A 21158-nucleotide genomic window follows, 5' to 3' on the forward strand; every position below is an offset into this window, starting at 1 on the left:
TGTTTCATACTCAGTCTCTGCTAATACGCTCTACTTGAAGATATACTATCTTTTTACTGGTCAATTTCATTATCTTCCTAATTGGTCTCTCTATTTCGGTTCGTGCCTTTCAGCAGTCTATTCTCCACCAAAAGCTAGAGTTTTACAAATGGGTATCAGGTTATGAAAATCCTCCAATAGCTTCTTATCATACTTGGAATAAAAAATCCCCGTAGGAAGTCCTCTAAAGCCCTATATGATCTACCCTCTATATAGTTCTGCCCTCATATCATGTTTATCTAATTCTCATCTACTTTATTATTTTTTTAAAAACATATTTTTATTGATTTCAGAGAGGAAGGGAGAGGGGGAGAGGTAGAAACATCAGTGATGAGAGAGAATCATTGATCGGCTGCCTCATGCATGCCCCATACTTGGGATCGAGCCCACAACCCGGGCATGTGCCCTGACCAGGAATTGAACTGTGACCTCCTGGTTCATAGGTCATCGCTCAACCACGGAGGCACACTGGCTGGGCTCATATACCTTACCCCCTTTCTGACTTAAAAAAAATGTATGTATGTATGTATGTATGTATGTATGTATGTATTTTAGGAAGGAGGAGAGGGAGAGGGAGAGAGAAAAAGACAGAGATGGATTTGTTGTTCCGCTTATTTATGCATTCATTGGTTGATTCTTGTATGTGCTCTGACCAGGACTGAACCCGCAACCTTGGTGTATCAGATGACACTCTAACGAACTGAACTACCTGGCCAGGGCCCCTCTTTCTGATTTTTGAATATACCAAACTTATTTCTACCTTGGAACTTGTGTAATAGTATAGTTATGTATTCTGCCGGGATTGCTCTACCCCCAGATTTTCCTGTGACTGGTTCCTTCTCACTTAGGTTATATTTCAATTGTTTAAGAAGGCCTTCCTTTAAAGTAGTCCTCCCAAACACATTCTCACATCCTGCTTTGTTTTCATTAATTTTTATTATTACTATCTAAAAGTATCTTCTGTGTTTAGCCCTGGCCAGTTGGTTGGGTGTCATTCTGTGCACTAAAGGTTGTCCAGTCAATTTTCAGTCCGGGCATATGCCTGGGTTGCAGGCTCAATCCCCAGCAGGAGGCATGGCAGAAGCAGCCTATTGATGTTTCTCTCTCACACTGATGTTTCTCTTTCTCTTTCCCCCTTCCTCTTTCTCTCAAAAGTCAATTAAAATATATATATATTTTTAAAAAGTGCCCTGACAGCGTGGCTTAGTGATTGAGCGTTGACCTATGAACCAGGAGGTCAGGTATATGCCAGGTTGCGGCTTGATCCCCAGTGTAAGGCATGCAGGAGGCAGAAGATCAGTGATTCTCTCTCATCATTGATGTTTCTGTCTTTCCCTCTCCCTTTCTGACCTTCCTCTTTAAAAACAAACAAACAAACAAAAAGTATCTTCTGTGCTTATGTATCTACTTGTCTATTGTCTGTCTTTTCTAGAATATAAACTCAATGAGACCAGGGACCTTTACTGTCTTGTTCACTATCACCAGCACTTAGAAAAATAGCTGGTACATGTTAAGCATTCAATAAATACATTTTTGAATTGTCTACATCTGAGTAGTCATCTTAATTTCACTAATATTACTATACATTAAAAGTTATAATATATTTATAAGTAAACGTATATGTCAAAAATATGGATTAGATGGCAGCATTTAAAAATAGATGGCTTTTGAAGATCACTTTGACTATATTTGAATACATTCATATTTTAGAAAGAAATTACTTTTATTGATATTAGGATTCTTGTAAAATAAAACTGAAATATGAGCTGTTGTATCTTTTCTTAAAACAGTCAAGTGGATTATCGAGCAAAACTCTGGGCTTGCAACTTTTGTTATCAAAGAAATCAGGTAAGAAAACCCCCATTATAGATGTTAATGCTGTAATACTGGTCTAAATATGTATACTTAAAAAGAAAGATGAAATTGTTGTCATATGATAAAAATACTGATTTTTTTTTCATTATTATATGATCAGGAAATATTTATTTTTAGTTTAAAATTTCATTACTCTTTCTGACAAATAATTTGTTAAATATTTTTGTTTCTTTTCTATCTGTAGTTTCCACCTACTTATGCTGGTATATCTGAACTGAATCAGCCTGCTGAACTGTTACCTCAGTTTTCTAGCATTGAATATGTAGTTCTGGTAAGAACATAAGAGTATATCTTTAATGAAGTTTTAAATATCTAATAATTTATACGAAAATAGTTATTAAATGGAGATGACTTAAAAGGCATCATTCTTGATTTTCACATTTAATTGATGGAGCATTTCAAAGATAAGACTTCTTAGTCATTTTAAGCAAGGTAATATTCTCTTTTGTAGTTATTTGATGGGTGGCCAGGATATTGGATGGGATGGTGTGATTTGCTATACAGAGTATATCATTAAACACTAAAGTATCACTCCTGCTTTGTAGTTGGAAAGTCAGTTTACAAATACTTAGTCAATCTGAAGCTGGAGCCTGATGATATATCCCCAAAGCTAGTTAATGAAATTATTCTTATATTGGTTCTTCCTAGGAAAATCAGTTTTTCTTCCCTCTCTGAATAGCTTTACTTAGTTGTTTCTATATTTAAGAGTGAAAATGATAATATCCTTTATGAATGTTATAGAGAAAGCAGAATATGGTTCACTTGAGCCAGTCAGTAATCTGTTCTACCTGGCTAGTGTCCAGTTCTCTTACAATCTAATTCAGATTTAGGCAATTATTTTATAAATTCACTACATGTTTTTAAGCTTTAGAGTTACTATTTTTTTATTTTAAAAGGAATAAGTACTTTTGTTATATTAAACCTCATGCAGTTAAATAAAATTGAGAGTGAGAGTGAATGTTACCTCTATGTAACTGTAAATAATTTTTTTTACAGTGAATAATTTTTCACTTGATGATATGTCTTGGATGTCTCTCTGTGCATATATAACCTGTTTCATTTTTGAAATGGCTTTATTAGGGTTCCATTGTATGAATGTACTGTTGATTATCCTTATATATTGCCCTGAAGTGTTAATACTTTTAAAAGAACCTTTTTTTCTGATGGCAATGTGTTTTAACAGCGTGGCCCTCAGATGCCTTTGATATTCCTCTATGTGGTTGATACTTGCATGGAAGATGAAGATTTACAAGCTCTGAAGGAATCAATGCAGATGTCATTAAGTCTTTTACCACCTACAGCCTTGGTTGGACTTATTACTTTTGGGAGAATGGTGCAAGTTCATGAACTTGGATGTGAGGGCATTTCAAAAAGTTATGTCTTCAGAGGAACAAAAGATCTGACTGCCAAACAATTGCAGGTAAACAGCAGCCTATCTGTGAGCGTCATTTTAGATATGTCTGAAAAGCTTCTGGATGTAAGTTTCTAGAAAATATTTTCATTGTAATTGACTAATATAATTGTATTGTAACAAAGGCTTTACATTTGGTGTTGGCATCAGTTTTCTTTTATTTGCCTTACATTTTTATCAGACAGATCAAAGATCTTTCACTTTTAACAGTATCTTTAACATTTAGAGTAAAACAAAGTATTTTACCAGAGATTTGAAGGCCTTATAGAAGTGACATACTGAAGACAAGCGAAGGCAACTGCAGAATATTAGCTTTTGTTTCTTGACATCTCTCACTTAGGAACTAAACACTTTTATTATGTTTGCAAAAGGAGACATGTTAAGGTGTTAAAATTTTTAATATAAGAACTATAGGTACATGTATTTTTTTAAATAATAGGATGACATTTTTATCTTTGGGGCAAAATGAAGCTTTCAGGTCCAGGTAGTTATGTGTAGCATACTAGGATCATCTGGGATATTTTTCAAAATATATTTTTTTTTGCCCAAAGATTTTGATAGACCATGAGAGAGTGAGTGAATATGTGCTTGTATTGGGAAGTGGATGGAAGGGTAGATTGCTCATGTAAGTATTCAAAAACTTTCTAAGAGGTTCTGATAAAACCCCCAGTTGAGAATAGTTACCCTAGAACAGTGGTTCTCAACCTTCCTAATGCCGTGACCCTTTAATACAGTTCCTCATGTTGTGGTGACCCCCAATTTCATGGTTACAAATTGAACATAATTAAAGCATAGTGATTAATCACAAAAACAATATGTAATTATATATGTGTTTTCTGATGGTCTTAGGTGACCCCTGTGAAAGGGTCGTTCGACCCCCAAAGGGGTCGCGACCCACAGGTTGAGAACCACTGCCCTAGAAGATAAGCCTGGCCTAAAGTAGACCTGAAAGCAGACTTTGGAGGCATCCATGTAGTCTACAATGAAAAAGAAAAGATTTTGAGGATGACTCTTATTTGGAGCTCTGCAGACAGGGGTAGTGGTGCTACAGTTAATTGAGATAGAAAATACTGGAGGAATTTAATTTGCAGGTTTGGATAGGGAGGATAGTGAACAGTGAATAAGGTAGTGAATGAGTAGTGAATAAAATTTGAGGACATGGAGAAAATTAGAGTATGTGTTCTTTCCTGAGGTTTGTTGTTGAAGGTAAGGAAGGTGATAGAGTAGAGGTTTGAGAGAAATGAGCAAAAGTGGTTTTGTGTAGGAGGGACAAAGGTTTTGTTTAGGAGAGACATTTGAATGTGTTTATACACAGAAGGGAAAGAGACTAAAGAGGGTGGGTGAAAGCAGGGCGAGATGAGAGAGTGAGGTTTCAGAAGACATGGTAGGGATTCCTTCAGGAGCACAGAGAGTAGAATACCTTACATGAGACAAGAGAGAAAGTGGGCAAGTTATAACCTCTCTGTGCCTTACTTTTTTCAATTGTAAAAGGGAGATAAGAACAGTGATTACCTTATAGGGTGGTCATGAGAATGAAATGGATTGTGCCTTTATGTATTTGTTGTTATTTTTAAATTGTTAATTTATTTAAAGTGGCTTAATGTTAGTTCTGATTATAGAGTATATTTTACTTAAGTTATATAATACATATGTAACACAAAAAATCTGCCTTTTTGCAACAGGCAGTAAATTCTTATAACATTTTTCTTTTCTCCATTAAAATGTTTTTATCTTCTATCTCTTGATAAGCGTCAAGTTGAAAAGAGTCTGGTCTTAGCCCTAGCCGCATAGCTCAATTGGTTAGAGCATCCCATATACCAAGGATGTGGGTTCGATCCCCAGTCAGGGTACATACAAGAATCAACCATGAATGCATAAATAAGTGGGAACAGCAAATCCATGTTTCTTTCTCTCTCTTCCCCTTTCTCCACCCCTCTTCTCTCTGTAAAGTTAATCAATAAAAAATTTTTAAAGGAAGAATCTGGTCTTTGCTCCCCAAATAGTCCTGGATTTAAGTCTTAAACTTATCTAAGTTGTGTGCTATTGGCTGGATCTCTTTGCTTTTTCTCATCCTCTATGGAAAGGTATAAACAGTAACCATTTTGCAGAGTTATTATTAGTACTAAATGAAATAATTTGTGAACACTCAGTATAGTATAACTATTATGGGGTTTTGTAGCAAAACCTGGGTTAATATCTTGCTTTGTCACTTACTAGTTGTGGAATCTTATGCGAATTACTTAGTCTTTCTGAGTGTCAGTTTTCATTTGTAAAGCAGGGACTAAGAAATCTACTTCATCATTGTTTTGTGAGGAAATAGTATATACAAAGAGTTTAGCACATAATAAGTCTTCAGTAAAAAGTTGCTGTTTCTGCTAGCAGTATGGGAAATGCTGCAAGATTAGTTTAATCATTTTCTTTGCAAAAAATCTTTAGATGTTCTGATTTTTTGTTATATGCTTTTACTCTTTTCATGACTAAGCATTTCCATATTCAAGAAAACTTTAGTAAAATAACATTTCCAAATGTTTAGAGAGAAATTGTGCACACTTCTAAAATTCATAAACCAAACTAGCAGTTTGGTTAGGCATTAAGTCAGAACATTAACAAAGCACATGTACCTTATAACCCCCTTTTTATGTTGCCATATATTTCTCCTGCATAACACTTATTACAATTGCAATTTTATCGTTAATGATTTGACTTAATTAACTCTGTTTCTGTCACCAGATTTTAATTTCTGTAAGGTCAGGAACTATATATTTTTTCACCATTAGATGTCTGGAACAGAACAGGGATGAATGAATACAAGTTAAGGAAGACACTGGGGGTTGGGGAGGCCAGGGGATTGTCAAGGGCTGGGGGTGGGGGGGAGGGGGGAAAGGACACATATGTAATACCCTTTGTAATACTTTAAGCAATAAAAAAAAAAGAAAGAAAAACAAGTTAAGGAATATAGTCATTCAAGTTACACAGTAACTTAATTTTACTATTAATTAGAAATAAAGTATTTCTGAGCTCCCTCTTCTTTGCTCACATAGCACATTGTACTTTGCTCTCTCTTTTTAAAAAATTGATTTGAAAGAGAGAGAGAGAGAGAGACATCACCTTGTTCCATTTATTTATGCATCCATTGGTTGATTCTGGTATGTGCCTTGACTGGTGATCGAACCCGCAACGTTAGTGTATTGGGACAACGTTCTAACCAACTGACCTACCTGGCCAGGGCTACTTTGCTCTTTTTTGATGGTTATTTCAATGTACTGTTAATGTTTACCTGATAGTCTCCCCAACTAGACATTTTGCTTTCTTTTTTTTTTTTCTTTTTTTACTTTTTTTAGATTTATTCTATGCTGATTTACTCCAGGGCCATAAGTTTTTGTTTCTTCAGTTTCTTCTGGGATATCTTTTTCTTTTGTGCAACCTTCTCTTCTGGTTTAGGAACAATCTGCTCATTTTCTGTAAGAATCATCTCAGTGTGGCAGGGAGAGCTCATGTATGGGTTAATCCACCCATGGGCTCTGTAGGTTCTATGCCGCATCTTGGGAGCTTTGTTCACCTGAATGTGCTCAATGATCAGAGAGTCTACATCTAAACCCTTAAATTCAGCATTGCTCTCAGCATTTTTAAGCATGTGCAGCAAAAATTTAGCACTCTTTTTGGGCCACCAACCCTGTGTCCAATTCCACTGTTTCTCCTGAGCACACTTACCAACTCCAGTGTTGTAATGACGGAATGCCACACTGCTTCTTTAAGGTGACATCCTTCAGATACTTGGTGACTTTTGGAATATGCTTACCCTTGATGGCCTGGGCAGTTTCATAAGTGTTCTTAAAGTGAGCACGAAGATTTTGTTGATTTGCATGATTTCGTGGGGTTTTCTGGGTCTAGTGAATAGCAAACCGTTTTCAGAGGTCACCTATGGCCGCTTTGGGCTAGACATTTTGCTTTTTGAGAAAAGAGACTTTTTTCTTTACTTTTGGGTTCCTAATACCTAACACAGAACCTTGTACATGGTAAATTGTTGAGACATCTTTTAGGAGTAATTATATGGATATCACAGAAGTAATCTCTTTACAGGAAATGCTGGGGCTCTCTAAAGTACCCGTTACTCAAGCAACACGTGGTCCTCAGGTACAGCAGCCACCTCCTTCTAATAGGTAATAATTAAATATGACAAAGAGAATTTGACAATTCATGCAGCTATTTTAAGCATTCCTTACCCTTAACTTGAACATAGACATTCAATGATACTATTAAATATTTTTTGGAATATAAGTAGGTTGCATTAGTATACTTTTTAAAGAGTTGAGACAGAATTATGTCATTACTAGTAAAATAGTTGGTTTCTCATCATTACAATGTAAGGATTTACTATAGTTTTGATATATTCCTATAGTTTTGATATATTCCTGAGTTTCTATTTTTAAGTTCGGAAAAACTGAATTTTGTGGTTGAGGGCAGGCACAAAAAAAAAAAATAGCCTCAAAAGCTTTTCATTTTGCTGTCTTACCCTTAGAGGTTGCTTTTCCTCCTAAACTCTCAAATCAGAGGAGGTATTATTAAAATTGAGTTGACATCTCTTCTCATTATTTCAATAACCTTAATACTTACTAGATTGGTAAATGAAAGATATAGTCCTAAAGTAATATTTGGTTTGACTGTTTCATTTATAGCATTTGTACTCAGAAGCGTGGTTCCTGGACCAGTAGTGTCAGCATCTCCTGGGAACTTGTTTGAAATGCAGATTCCTGGGCCCACCCCAGATTTTCTGAAACAACTGTGTGTTAAAACAGCAATGTGTGTTAAAACAAGCCCTCCTACTGCTTCTGATGTACATAATAGTTTTGAGAACCATTGGTGTATCCCGTATTCAAATTATTTTTCTGTGTTTTTAAGAAAATGGATGGCCGTGTATGGTGTGGCTCAGTTGGTTGGAGCATTATCCCATATACCGAAAGGTCTCAGGTTTGATTCCCGAGGGTACATGCCTCGGTTGTGAGTTCAGTCCCCCTTTGGGGCACAGAGGCAACCAATAGATGTTTCTCTCTCTCTTCCTCTCTAAAATTAAAAAAGAAAGAAAGTGGATAGTTTGTTTCTAAACCCTCACCCACAAATAAATGGCTTTTTATTTGATTTTGTTTTGCAGATTCTTGCAGCCAGTACAGAAAATAGACATGAATCTCACAGATCTTCTGGGGGAATTGCAGCGAGACCCTTGGCCTGTACCACAGGGAAAGAGACCTTTGCGTTCCTCTGGGGTGGCACTTTCCATAGCTGTAGGACTACTTGAGGTAGTGACAATAGCTTCATTGTGGAATGTAAATGTGTTTGTGTGTGTATGGGATGATATGTACAAGAGAATGTTGAGTGAAGTAAATGAGGTCATAGTTGAGCGAGTATATGATTTTATTTAAAGTTTGATCTGCAATGTATCCTTTTGTGTATAAAGAGACTTCTGGAAGGATGGTCACTAAATGTTAACAGTGGTAGGATAAAGGCAATTTTACTTTTAAGTAGAGTTTGAAATTTTTACGCTACACAGATCTTAGAAAAGAGTTATTTTAAGATTTTTTTTTAAAAATTGGAAATGCTATCAAATTTACAGAAAAGTTGCAAAGAATTTCCCCCCTGAATTATTTGAGATTAAGTTGCTGATAGGATGTTCCCGATCCATTGAATACTTTGGTTGTGTCTCCTGTAAACCAGGATATTCTCCTATATAAATAACAACAGTACAGCTATTAAAATCAGAATATTAACACTGATACATTACTACCATGTAATTCTCACACCTCATTCAAGTTTTGCTGATTATTCCAGTAATTTCTTTCATTAAAAGGATTTAGTTCAGAGGCATACATTTAGTGGTTAAGTCTGTTTTGTGTCCTTCCATCTGGTACAGTTCCTTAGCTTTTCCTTGACTTTCATGACTTTGACACTTTGGAAGATTCAGACCAGTTATTCTTTGAATGTCTGTCAACTTAGGTTTGTTTTGATGTATCCTCACAATTAGATTCAGATCTTACATATATCACAGAAGTAATGCTTTATTCTTGTTGCATTCTATCAGGTGGCCCATGATTTTTATTTGTCCCATCACTGATGATAATCACTTTGATCACTCATCTAGGTTGTATCTCCTAACTTTGTCCACTATAAGATTATTTCCCCGTCTTTGTAATTAGTAAATATTAGGTATTGAGAAGCTTTGAAACCATGCAAATATTCCCTTACTCAATAAACTTTCAATTTATTCATTTGTTTATTAATGTCACTATAGAGTCATGGTTTCCTATTTTATATAGTGAGTTATATTCTGTTACTATCATTATTCTTTTAACTTTCTACTTTGAGATAATTCTAAACATATGGAAAAGTTATGAGAAAGATTCAAAGATTAATTGAACTTTTATCAGATTCCTCAAATGGTAATATTTTATTACATTTGTTTTACCTTTCTCTCTCGATACTTATACATATGTCTCTCTCTGTATATGTCTATTTATATGTCACACACATGTAAATTTTAGAAAACTATTTGGAAGTCAGTTACAAACATGATGTCCCTTGTAAATACTTCAGTGTGTATATCTTAATTACAGAAATAATTTTTTGTAACTGCTGTTCAGTTAACAAAATCAGGAAATTAACATTGATATAACAATTTTTTAATTTATAAACTTAATTCAAATTTCACTAGTTACTCCAATAATACCCTTTATAGCAAAAGAAAATTCTGAATCATGCATTACATTCAGTTGATATGTCTCTTTAGTGTCCTTTATTCTGTAGTAGTTCTTCAGTTTTTCTTGTGTTTCATGACATGGATATTTTTTAGGAGTATAGACTTATTCTGTAGAAAAAGTCTAAATTTGGGTTTATCTGAGCTTTCCTCATGAATAGATTTAGGTTATACCCTTTTCCAGGAATGTTACAGAACTGATTTGTGTTCTTAGTACAGCACATCAGGAGGCTCATAATGCTGATTTGTTTTACTACTGCTGATGGTAGTTAGCTTTGATCACTTGGTTAAGGTGGTTTCTGCCAGGTTTTATTTTAAAATTAGGAAGGCACTATTCTTTAGAAGAAGATTTTAAAAGAAAAGTGTTCAAACAAACATCTTGTTTTTAAATTTCATTTTAAATATTTGATTATTTTAATTTCTTGAAAAATGTATGGTAGCCTGTTTTCTAGAAAGAGTATATCACAGTTTATTATCAGAAATGTACATTCATATATTTTTCTTTAAACTCTTTTGACGAGTTACTTTTATCTGATAGTGTACTTTTCCCAACACTGGTGCCCGTATCATGATGTTCATTGGTGGTCCAGCCACTCAGGGGCCAGGAATGGTGGTCGGAGATGAATTGAAGACACCTATAAGATCATGGCATGACATTGAAAAAGACAATGCCAAATATGTTAAAAAGGGAACTAAGGTAATTTTGTTTTTTATTCTTTATGACTTATTAGAAAAATTTATGTGATAAAAGAAGAAGAGTATGGGGGGGAATGGGGGATAAGGACACATATGTAATACATTAATAAACAAAAACTAAAAAAAAAGAGGAAGAGTACAAATATTTTATGATGAATCTGATATTGTGAAATCTGATACTGTAACTACTGTTCAGAATTAGAGAAATAGTCTTTCTTGATAACATGTTATAATTATTCTAGTTTTATTTATTTATTTATTTATTTTTTAAATTAATTTATTTTTTTATTGCTTAAAATATTACAAAGGGTATTACATATGTGTCCATTTTATCCCCCCGCCCTACACAGTCAATTATTCTAGTTTTAAATGTTGAAAAATTTAATAGTATGCACCACTAGGTACCTCTTTAAAGATTACTCCTGAGAGAAACTCTGTGTGTGAGGCTTTTTTTTGTTTTGAGCGAGAGAAACATCAATGTGAAAGCAAGACATTGATAGGCTGCTTCCTGCGTGCCTCATACCAGGGATCCAGCTCCTACCTGGGCATGTGTCCTGACTAGGAATTGAACCGGCAACTTTTTGGTGCACAGGACGACACCGAATTGACTGAGCCACACCTATGTGCCTTTTATAATATTCATGTTAAGGACTGTCTCTCCAGGAAAAATTTCTTGCATTTTAAAATTTTTTATTTCCAAGAGGCTGTACTTTAGATATGTATACTTTTCATTGCTTGAACAGTCTATCATTTTTTTTGAGTTATTTTCTGTTCAAGTAACTTCAATTTTACTTGTAAATGTGCCAGTACTTTTTTCACTAATGTTGATTTTTGACTCCCTTGTATTGGTTTTGCTTGTTAATGTTCCCCTTTTGTTATTATTAATTTATTTATTTTTGCTAATCCTCACCTAAGGATTTATTTTTCCCATTAATTTGTAGAGAGTGTGGAAGGGGGGAGGGAGGGAGAGAGAGAGAGAGAGAGAGAGAGAAACATTGATGTGAAAGAGACACATCAGTTGGTTGTCTGGTTGTCTCCTGATAGGGGCTGGGGATCGAACCTGCAACCCAGGTATGTGTCCTTAATCAGAATTGATCCCTTGACTCTTCTGTGCATGGGCTGACACTCTAACCACTTAGTAACTGGCCAGGGCTAATGTCCTTCCTTTAAAAAAAATTCTCCAAAGTTTGTAATTTTAATTTAAGTTGTACTATATTGTATCATATGTCCTTTTTGGTAGTCATTATTTATCATATATATTTTTTATTACATTTTTATTGATTTTAGAGTTAGAGGAAGAGAGAGGATTGAGAGATAGAAACATTGATGAGAGAGAAACCTCATCAATTGGCTGCCTTCTGCACACCCCACCCTCCCCCCCACTGGGGATTAAGCCCGAAACCCAGGCATGTGCCCTCACTGGGAATTGAACCAATGACCTCTTGGTTCATGGGTCAATGCTCAACCACTGACCCACACCGGCCAGGCTATTTATCATATAATTTTAAGTGTAACTAATAACCAATATTTTTTGTCACTATAAATGCTTTTCCCCCTGCCATTTAATTTTCCTTTTGTGCTTGGAATTTTTCTTAGAACTTCAAAAAAATGTTATATGTTTGTGTATCTTATTGCTTTTTTATTGTCTATTTTGATGTTTTTGTTACTTGCGTGTGGATTTAGCCAGGAAAAAGAGTTCTGTGCTGTTCTTCTACCATTTTTATGTATAAAGAGCAAATTGTTTGGTGTGCCTTTCTTTAACTTTAGCCTAATTTAGGAGTTTACAATAGTTCTCCCTTATTCGTGGTTCACATTCTGCAGCTTCAGTTACCTATGTTCAGCTGCAGTCCGAAAATATTAAATGGAAAATTCCAGAATAAACAATTCATAACTTCTAAATTGCTCACTGTTCTGAATTACTCTGTTGGGACAGAATAATCCCTGAACATGAATAATCCCTTTTCCCAGATGGTAGATGTTACCTGCCCAGGAGTCACTTAGTAACCATTTCTGTCGGTATCCTAGTTCTTGTCTTCAAATCTGTCACGATCCTAGTACTTGTGTTCAACTTTTACTTAATAATGACCTCAAAGCGCAAGAGTAGTGATGATGGCAATTTGAATATGCCAAAGAGAAGCATATTGAAAAGGAATTGAAAAGGAATGTTTGTATGTATAGGAAAAAACATAGTACATATGAGGTTCAGCACTATCCATGGTTTCAGGCATCCACTGGAGGTCTTGGAACATGGATAAGCGGAGACCACTGTATTTAGAAAGAATGGCTTTAAAAATTATATATGTTGTTATTGATAGTAGAGGGAGAGGTAGAATTAGGCAGGGAGGGAGGGAGAGAGTGAGTATGTGTGTGTGTGTGTGTGTGTGTGTGTGTGTGTGTGTGAGAGAGAAACATGGATGTGAGAGAAAAATATTGATCAGTTGCTTCCCGTACATATCCTGACCAGGGATGGAATTCCCAACCTGGGAATATGCCCTGACCGGGAATTGAACCAGCAACCTTCTGCCCTGACTGGGAATTGAACAGGTGACCTTCTGGTGCATGGGACAGCATTCAACTGACTGAGTCAACTGGGGAGAATGGCTTTTAAAGAAGAATGTGAAAGTAGCATATTTATAGAAGTTATATTATTTTGTAACACATTATAGAAAATTAAGTTATAACACATCGCATTAAAATTATTGTGGATTTTTCTTTTAGTATTTCTTAGGTTATTTTACTCTATTAATGGGAAAAAGAATTATAGGATGATTAGTTTATACATTAATGTTATGTGATTAAAAATATCTTTTATAGCATTTTGAAGCATTGGCTAATCGAGCTGCCACGACTGGTCACGTTATTGATATTTATGCATGCGCATTAGATCAGACAGGTCTCCTGGAGATGAAATGCTGTCCCAACCTTACTGGGTATGTATTTAAATTTTTATAATTTTTGTAGTTATAAACTAATAATGAGACTTTACAAATATAAACCAGCAATGACAGTTTATGAAAAAATTCAGTCATCATCTTCTTACTCCAGGGCAATAGATGTTAACAGTTTTTGATACTTTTACTTTAAATTTTTTCTAAAATATACTTATAAAGGCACATTTTTAAAAATAATTCTTTATTGTTGAAAGTATTACATATGTGTGCCTCCCTTTTTAAAAAATATATTTTTATTGATTTCAGAAAGGGAGGGGGAGAGAGATAGAAACATCAATGATGAGGGAGAATCATTGGGTGCCTCCTGCACGCCCCCCACTGGGGATCAAGCCTGCAATCCGGGCATGTGCTCTGAAGGGGACTCAAACTGTGACCTGCTGATTCATAGGTTGTTGCTCAACCACTGAACTATGCTTAGATTTTTTGAAATATAATTCACATACCATAAAATTACTCATTTAAGTATACAATTTAATGTTTTGTGTGTGTGTGTTTTTTTTACTATAGTTACACATTGAGCAACCATTACCATAATTTAATTCTAGAATATCTGCATTACCCCCAGAAAGAAACTCTGTACCCATTAGCAGTCACTCCCCATTCTTCCTTTCTTTCCCTCTTCCTTCCCTTCTCAGCCTAGAGACAATCACTAATTTTTCTGTCTCTTTGTATTTGCCTATTCTTGATCTTAGTGGGAAACCGTGTAATCTTTCACCATTCAGTATGATGTTAGCTATGGGTTTTTGTAAATGCTTGTATGAAGTGAAAACTTTCCCATCTAATCTTGTGTTGAAATTTGTTTTCAGGAAAGGGTGGTAGATTTTATTAAATGCTTTTTCTACATCTATGAAGATGGTCACATGTTTTTTGTTTTTATTCTATTTATATGGTGTATTACAGTGGTTTTATTTTTTGTATATTAAACCAACCTTGCATTCCTAGGATAAATCTAAATTGTGAATAATTCTTTTTATGTATTGCCAGATTTAATTTGTTAGTATGTTATTGAGGATTTTTGCATCTGTTTCCATAAGGGATCTATCTTGATTTGTAGTTTCTTTCTTATGATATCTTTGTTGTTGGTATCAGGGTAATACTGGCCTTATTGAATGAGTTAGGAAGTGTTTCTCTTCTGTTTGCAGGCAGCCATTACATGTTTTTGGGATAATTTAATTAGGTGTTAAAAACTCAAGCTTGTCAACTCATTTTTCAGGTTTATTTATTTAATGCATCCATCTAATAAATATTCATGAAAACATAATGTGTGTCAAACTGTTTAAGGTACTGCAGATACAGCAGTGAACCAGACTTGAAAATCTGCCCTCATGGAGCTTACGTTCTATTGCAGGACTGTTCAGCGTAATTTTTTATTGGACATATTCTCTGCATTGTTCCATTGAAATGTGGCAAGTGTGACTGAGGAACTGAGTTTTTAATTTTAGTTAATTTACATTTTAATTTAATTAGTCACATGTGTGATGCACAGTTCTAGTAAGAGGAGATGAGACAAGTAAAGTAGATAGTATGTCAGATGGTGATAAATGTTAGGGAGAAAAATAAGTCAGGAAATGAGGGTAGGGGTTTGCAGTTCTAAATAGGGAAGAAGGAATGACCGCAGTGAAGGTGATGGTTTAGCAAAGACTTAAGGAAGTAAGAAAGTGAGCCATGTGCATATATGAAGGAAGAGTGTTTTAAACATAGGGAATAGGAAGTGCAAAGTTGAAAACATACCTGGGGTGTTTGAGAAATAACAAGGGTAAGTGAGGGGGGTCAGATTGTGAGGGTCCTTGACTATTATTAGGACTTTGGATTTTACTTTGAGGTAGGAAGTCATTGGAGAGTTTTCAGCAGAGTGATGTGATCTGATTTACTGTTTTAAAAGGGTCATCTGACTTCAGTTGCCTTCAGTAAGAGTCCAGCAGGTCCTCTGATAACATTTTGTTTCATTATAACTAGAAATGTGGTGCACGAAATTCGTGCATGGGTAGGGTCCCTAGGCCTGGCTGGCAATCAGGGCCGATCGGGGCCTTCCTTCCCCTTGCTGCTCGCCAGGGCATTCCTTCCCCTTCCCCTGGCTGCTGGCTGCTGGCCGGGGCCTTCCTTCTCCTGGCTGCCAGCTGCCAGCTGCCAGCTGGGGCCTTCCTTGGTTCTGCGCTGCCCCCTGGTGGTCAGCGCACATCATAGCGAGCGGTCAGACTCCCGGTCGGTCGAACTACCGAGGGGATAATTTGCCTATTAGCCTTTTATTATATAAAGACTGGTGAGGAAAAAAATTTGATTCCTGGCTGGGATCACTGTGGAGTTTGCATGTTCTCCCCATGTCTGCATGACTTTTCTCCAGGGACTCCAGTGTCCTCCCATATCCCAAAGATGTTCGGTGAATTGGCATGACTAAATATCCCAGACTGAGTGAGTGTATATGTGTGTGTGTGTGTGTGTGTGTGTGTGTGTGTGTGAGAGAATGTATGCTGCAATGGGAGGGCTTCCTGCCTAGGGTGGTGTCTGCCTTATACCTTGAGCTGCTATCATATGCTCCAGCCACTCTCGACCCTGAACTGGAATAAGTAGGTTGGAAAAAAATGATCTTCCTTGTTTTTATTAATATTCCTTAAATGTATGTATAACTCACATTTATTTCCATGCTTAACATTATAAGTGTTTTGGTTTTTATTTAGAAGTTTGATGATCTTTTTATGATCAGAAATATGTCATAGGAACTTAACTTGTGTTTATATCAATTAGCCTGTGGTAAAATTGGTTTGTTATAGGTTATTTTGCTTAAAATTTCAGTTTCCAAGGATGAGGTCTTACTGTATAGAAATACAGGAATACCAGGTGGTAGCATGACAGGTGGTGAGAGGTGGTTGGATTTTGAATATATTTAGAAGGTAGAGGATTTGCTGATAAATTGCATCTGGGGCTTGAGAAAACCAAAGGAGTTTACTGGAAGGATTGGGTTGCCCTTTATTGAAATGGATAAGACTGTGGGAGGAAGAGTATTTGGGGAAAAGTTTGGTGGTTCGTTTTTGAACATGTTTGGTTTAAGTTGCCAGTAGACATCCATGAGGGAGATGAGATGTCCAGTAGGCACTAAGATATAATGTACAACCTAGAATGCAGGAGATAGGTTTGGGCTGGAAGTTTGAATATGGGAGTTGTCAGAATATTAGTGATTTTTTTTAAACTATAAAAATGGTTGAGATTGTGAAATTGTGAAATATAATACTGTAAAGGTCATGATAACCTTCCTAAGGGTAATGAAAGTTGACTTAGAGTGAATTAGAAAAAGAACAGGCAGCAGGCAGAGGGGATTGGAGGCAGCTGTTATAGACCAGAACTTCCCAAACTTTTACGTGCACAGATCAGCTGGGTATCTTGTTAAAATATAGATTCTGGGGTTAGTATGCCTAGTCTTGAAATTCTACTTTTCAAGCAAGATCCTTGGTGATGCCAATGTTGCTTGAGCAGTAGTAAGGGTATAGAGAGGTTTGCTGTTAAAGGAAGCAGATAAGTGGGGCCGTGTAAATTGTCATTAATCTAGAATGTATTATCAAGTTTAGTAATAACACAGATTGTCATAGATGACATGTTTGTAAAGCTAGAAAATTTGAAAGAATCTATATACAAGCTATGTACAAACTTTTAAAATTAATATGTTAAGTTGTCAAGACTTCTAGGTCAAGGTCAGTGTACAAAATTCAACTATATTTTTATACTAGCGTCCTGATGCACAAAATTCGTGCAAGGGTAGGCCTTCCTTCCCCCAGCTGCCAGCACCGGCTTTCCTCTGGCACCGGGGACCTGGGCTTCCCTTTGGCTGCCAGCAGGCATCCAGGACCTGGGCTTCCCTTGCAGCCTCGGTTTCGTCCAGAAGGTCGTCTGGAAGGACATCCGAAAGATGTCTGGTCTAATTAGCATATTATGCTTTTATTATTACAGATACCAGTAACATAAGGAAAATAAAATTTAAAAAGATACAATCTATACTGGCATCAGAGCATAAATCAAGACTTTAACATTATCAAAAGTAAAATTACTATTAATTATAGCACATCAGTTTTATTCTTTCACCATTTAATTTTTTGTTTAAAACTACTTAGTCTTTAAAATATGAGCAAATATATATGAATATTTGTCATCTGTGTATGTCAGTGTTTGTATCCCCCTTTTTATATAAATAGAAAATCTACACATCTTCCCCCACTTTTCACTTACATATTAGAAATTGTTCTATAGCAGTGCATAACTCCATTGTGTGGATGTGCCATATTTTATTCAACTAGTCTCTTAATAAATGGAAATCTGGATTGTTTCCAATATTCTATTATTACAAAATGTGCTTCAGTGAATATCCTTATGTGTATACTTTGCTTTTTTATTTTTGCCAGAATATTTGTGGGATAGATTTCTAATAGTGGGGTGGCTGGATTAAAGAGAAACTACATATCACATGTAATTTTGTTCAATATTGTCAAGTTCTTCTGTATTGCACAATTTTTATTCCATCAGCAATGTATGAGAGTGCCGGTCTTTCCACAGCATTTTCAACAGAATATGTTGTCAAACTGATTTTTTTCTGATTAGAGAAGAATCTTGGAATAGTTTTTGACAGTTATTGTTTCTTAAAACTTTAAAAAGTTAAAATAGGTACATGCTTACTGAGGAAAAGGATTAACATTAGTACATAAAATGAAAATGGTTCCTCAATGTCCTTCCACTCTCATTCACTGGGTATAACACAAACTTTGATATGACACACAGACAATTTTGCATATATAGACGTACACACTTATACTTGTTTATTATTAAGAATGAGAATGCAGACTGTAAATAGTCAGGTATCTTAACCAATGTGGAGAATAGAGTGGGTTGGGTAGGAGGGACACATTTGTTTCTGTGTACTCTTTTGCATGTTTTGAATTTTATTATGTGTGGATGTGTTGCTTCTTTAAAAAAGACTTTTAAAAATTACTGAGGACAAATGCAAATGTTAGGGATATTCAGTTACCCTAGGATTTAGATTATTTGTGCAGTGGGTACATTCTGAAATGTTTGAGTTTTAAAAATTAATGGTAATGTAGCACATTTTAGGAAGGAAGTATTTTAAAATTTGTTAGTAGTACTAAGAGGTAATTTACATTTTTGGTTTTAACACATTTTGGACACTTGTATCACCTACATTGTTTTTTGTTTTTTTCCATGCAGAGGATACATGGTAATGGGCGACTCTTTCAATACTTCCTTATTCAAGCAAACTTTTCAAAGAGTTTTCACCAAAGATATGCATGGGCAGTTTAAAATGGGTTTTGGTGGTACATTAGAAATAAAGGTAAGAAGCAAAACTTGACACGTGTGGTATGTTATCGAGATAAATTTGTAGGCTTGATCATAATTTTACCTTTAATCACATACAACATATGATTTAAAAATAGTGGTTATATTATATTGAAACCCAGTGTTAGAGATTTTGTTTATTAGAAAGATATGTCATTGTGAAATGTACAATGAAATTTTACTTGAGCATTTCTGCATAATTGCTAGAAAAGAAGATATATAGGTAAAATTTGCTTTAACTTTATTTTTTCTTTATGTAGGGTTTAACTTTTTTAGTGCATTTGATCTTTTTTAGGGCTGAATTTGCTTATGCTAAGTGCTAGATTTTTTAAATTGCAGTAATTGGTATCTAAGAGAAACCTGTTATGTTCTACTTGAATAATCAATAATTGTTTTATAGTTGGTAGGTTGTTGATATTATTTGCTATCATTCATTTCAAATTTTAATAATGCAAAGGCTTAGTGTTAGTAACAAGTGCATGGAAAGCACATTGATACTGAATTTGCATTAAATATTTCTTGCTATTTTATTGAATGCTTGCTAAATGTCCAGCATTAAGCTAAGAAATTATAGAGATCATAAGGGATATCTAAAGCACAGGTCTTCTTATAAAGAAATTTAGTTTTGATAGAAAGACAAGTTTAATATAGAATAGATTGAAATAATAGTAGATTATGAAAGTGCTATATAGGTTTAGGAATGAAAGGTGAATGTATCCGGGATACAATTTATCCTAGAAAATAAACAATTTTATCATGACTTACACTGGGTTTTGAAAATGGCAGAATTTAAGTTTGTTGAAGAGAATGCATTTCAGTCAGGAGCCCAGTGTGAGGAGAGACATAGAGGTGAGAATCAGCACAGTATGTCTGGGGAAACTGCCCAGGGAGAATGGATGGTTTGTATTGGAATGGAAGGAAAGTAGTTTAATTCTGTGTGTTGGTTGCAGTTTGCAGATGCACGTGTAGGCTGAAGCAGCTATTGTAGGTTAAGGAAAAATAGAAGCTGGTGTCTATGGTTTTGAGTTAGAACATATTTTGGGTATGGTATGATATTTAATTGAGGGTGAGTTACCAAATGGAGACCTCCTCTGGGCGACTGAAATAGAGGATTAATGTTAGGTCAAGGCTAGATTTTAAATTTGGAAGTTAACATAGAAGTATTCATTGATTAATTATTTTAACATTAGTATATTTTCATTGAACTTTAAATGTGGAAGAAAATCTTTATTCTTATATACTTATAGTTGAATGTTTGAGCTTATCTTTGAGCACAGCAAACTGTACCATGTTCTTATTTGCAGACCTCAAGGGAAATAAAAGTTTCAGGAGCTATTGGACCCTGTGTGTCTCTCAATTCTAAAGGACCCTGTGTGTCTGAAAATGTAAGTCACCTTTATTCTAAAAATAAAGTACAGTTTAATTCTCAGGACATAACCAACAGAGACCTGGGTGGCAGCTTATAGCATTGCTTTAAAAATATTGTGTGGACTCAGTTTTTTAGTAGAATGTGGCTCAGCTTCTATCGGTATACCTCTGTTTGTAATTGCTCTGTCTGAATACCCCTTTTCCCACTAACTCCTAAATTAAAACTTTTGTACTGTCACCAGTCTTCTATTTTTTATGCCTAAGTTATTTCTTACCCCAGTGTGCCTAAAAACAACAACTATGATTTAGAAATTTGGAGACTTCTGAAAATCAAAATTAATTCTGAATTCTTTTTGTTAGTAGAATCTACAACAAAGTAAACAAATTAGACTTACGTTTCAAATCCATCCTTATTAATCCATTTAGTGGATGTATAATGCACTTAAAAATGGTAGAATTATGTACTGTTATTATAGAGAGGATTATGGGATAAATAACACAAAGTGGGTAAACATCTTTAAAATGACTGAGTTGAAAATTAATTTTAGGTAGTTTACATGGTGAAGATTTATTTCTTAAAAATTTTTCTTGGGAATAAGACTGCTTAGCAGTTCTGATCCAGAGAACTTGTATTTTTTTTTTTTTGAGAAACTGTATTCTTATGTGCATATATTATTTGTTAAATCAATATTTCTTTACACATATCGAATAGTTCGATAGAAGGATGTTAGTTGTAATT

At 35.1% G+C, this 21158-nt stretch overlaps 1 protein-coding gene and 1 pseudogene across 2 annotated transcripts in view; one reads left to right on the top strand and one right to left on the bottom strand.

The window, feature by feature from the left end:
- Positions 1–21158, top strand: part of SEC23A (SEC23 homolog A, COPII coat complex component) — a 63438-nt gene that overhangs the window by 7738 nt on the left and 34542 nt on the right. The window contains exons 3-11 of the mRNA XM_081101600.1: positions 1830–1887; positions 2099–2185; positions 3098–3334; positions 7406–7485; positions 8475–8619; positions 10609–10767; positions 13581–13696; positions 18923–19046; positions 20356–20436. Coding sequence (XP_080957726.1) covers positions 1830–1887; positions 2099–2185; positions 3098–3334; positions 7406–7485; positions 8475–8619; positions 10609–10767; positions 13581–13696; positions 18923–19046; positions 20356–20436 — 1087 coding nt within the window. The remainder of the gene's footprint in view (positions 1–1829; positions 1888–2098; positions 2186–3097; positions 3335–7405; positions 7486–8474; positions 8620–10608; positions 10768–13580; positions 13697–18922; positions 19047–20355; positions 20437–21158) is intronic.
- LOC308526505 (large ribosomal subunit protein uL22-like) lies at positions 6570–7216 on the bottom strand (annotated as a pseudogene). Its single transcript has one exon. The product of its transcript is annotated as a large ribosomal subunit protein uL22-like (transcript).

Source organism: Myotis nattereri (assembly GCF_964212035.1).
Source record: "Myotis nattereri genome assembly, chromosome: 1".
Taxonomy (NCBI): Eukaryota; Metazoa; Chordata; class Mammalia; order Chiroptera; family Vespertilionidae; genus Myotis; species Myotis nattereri.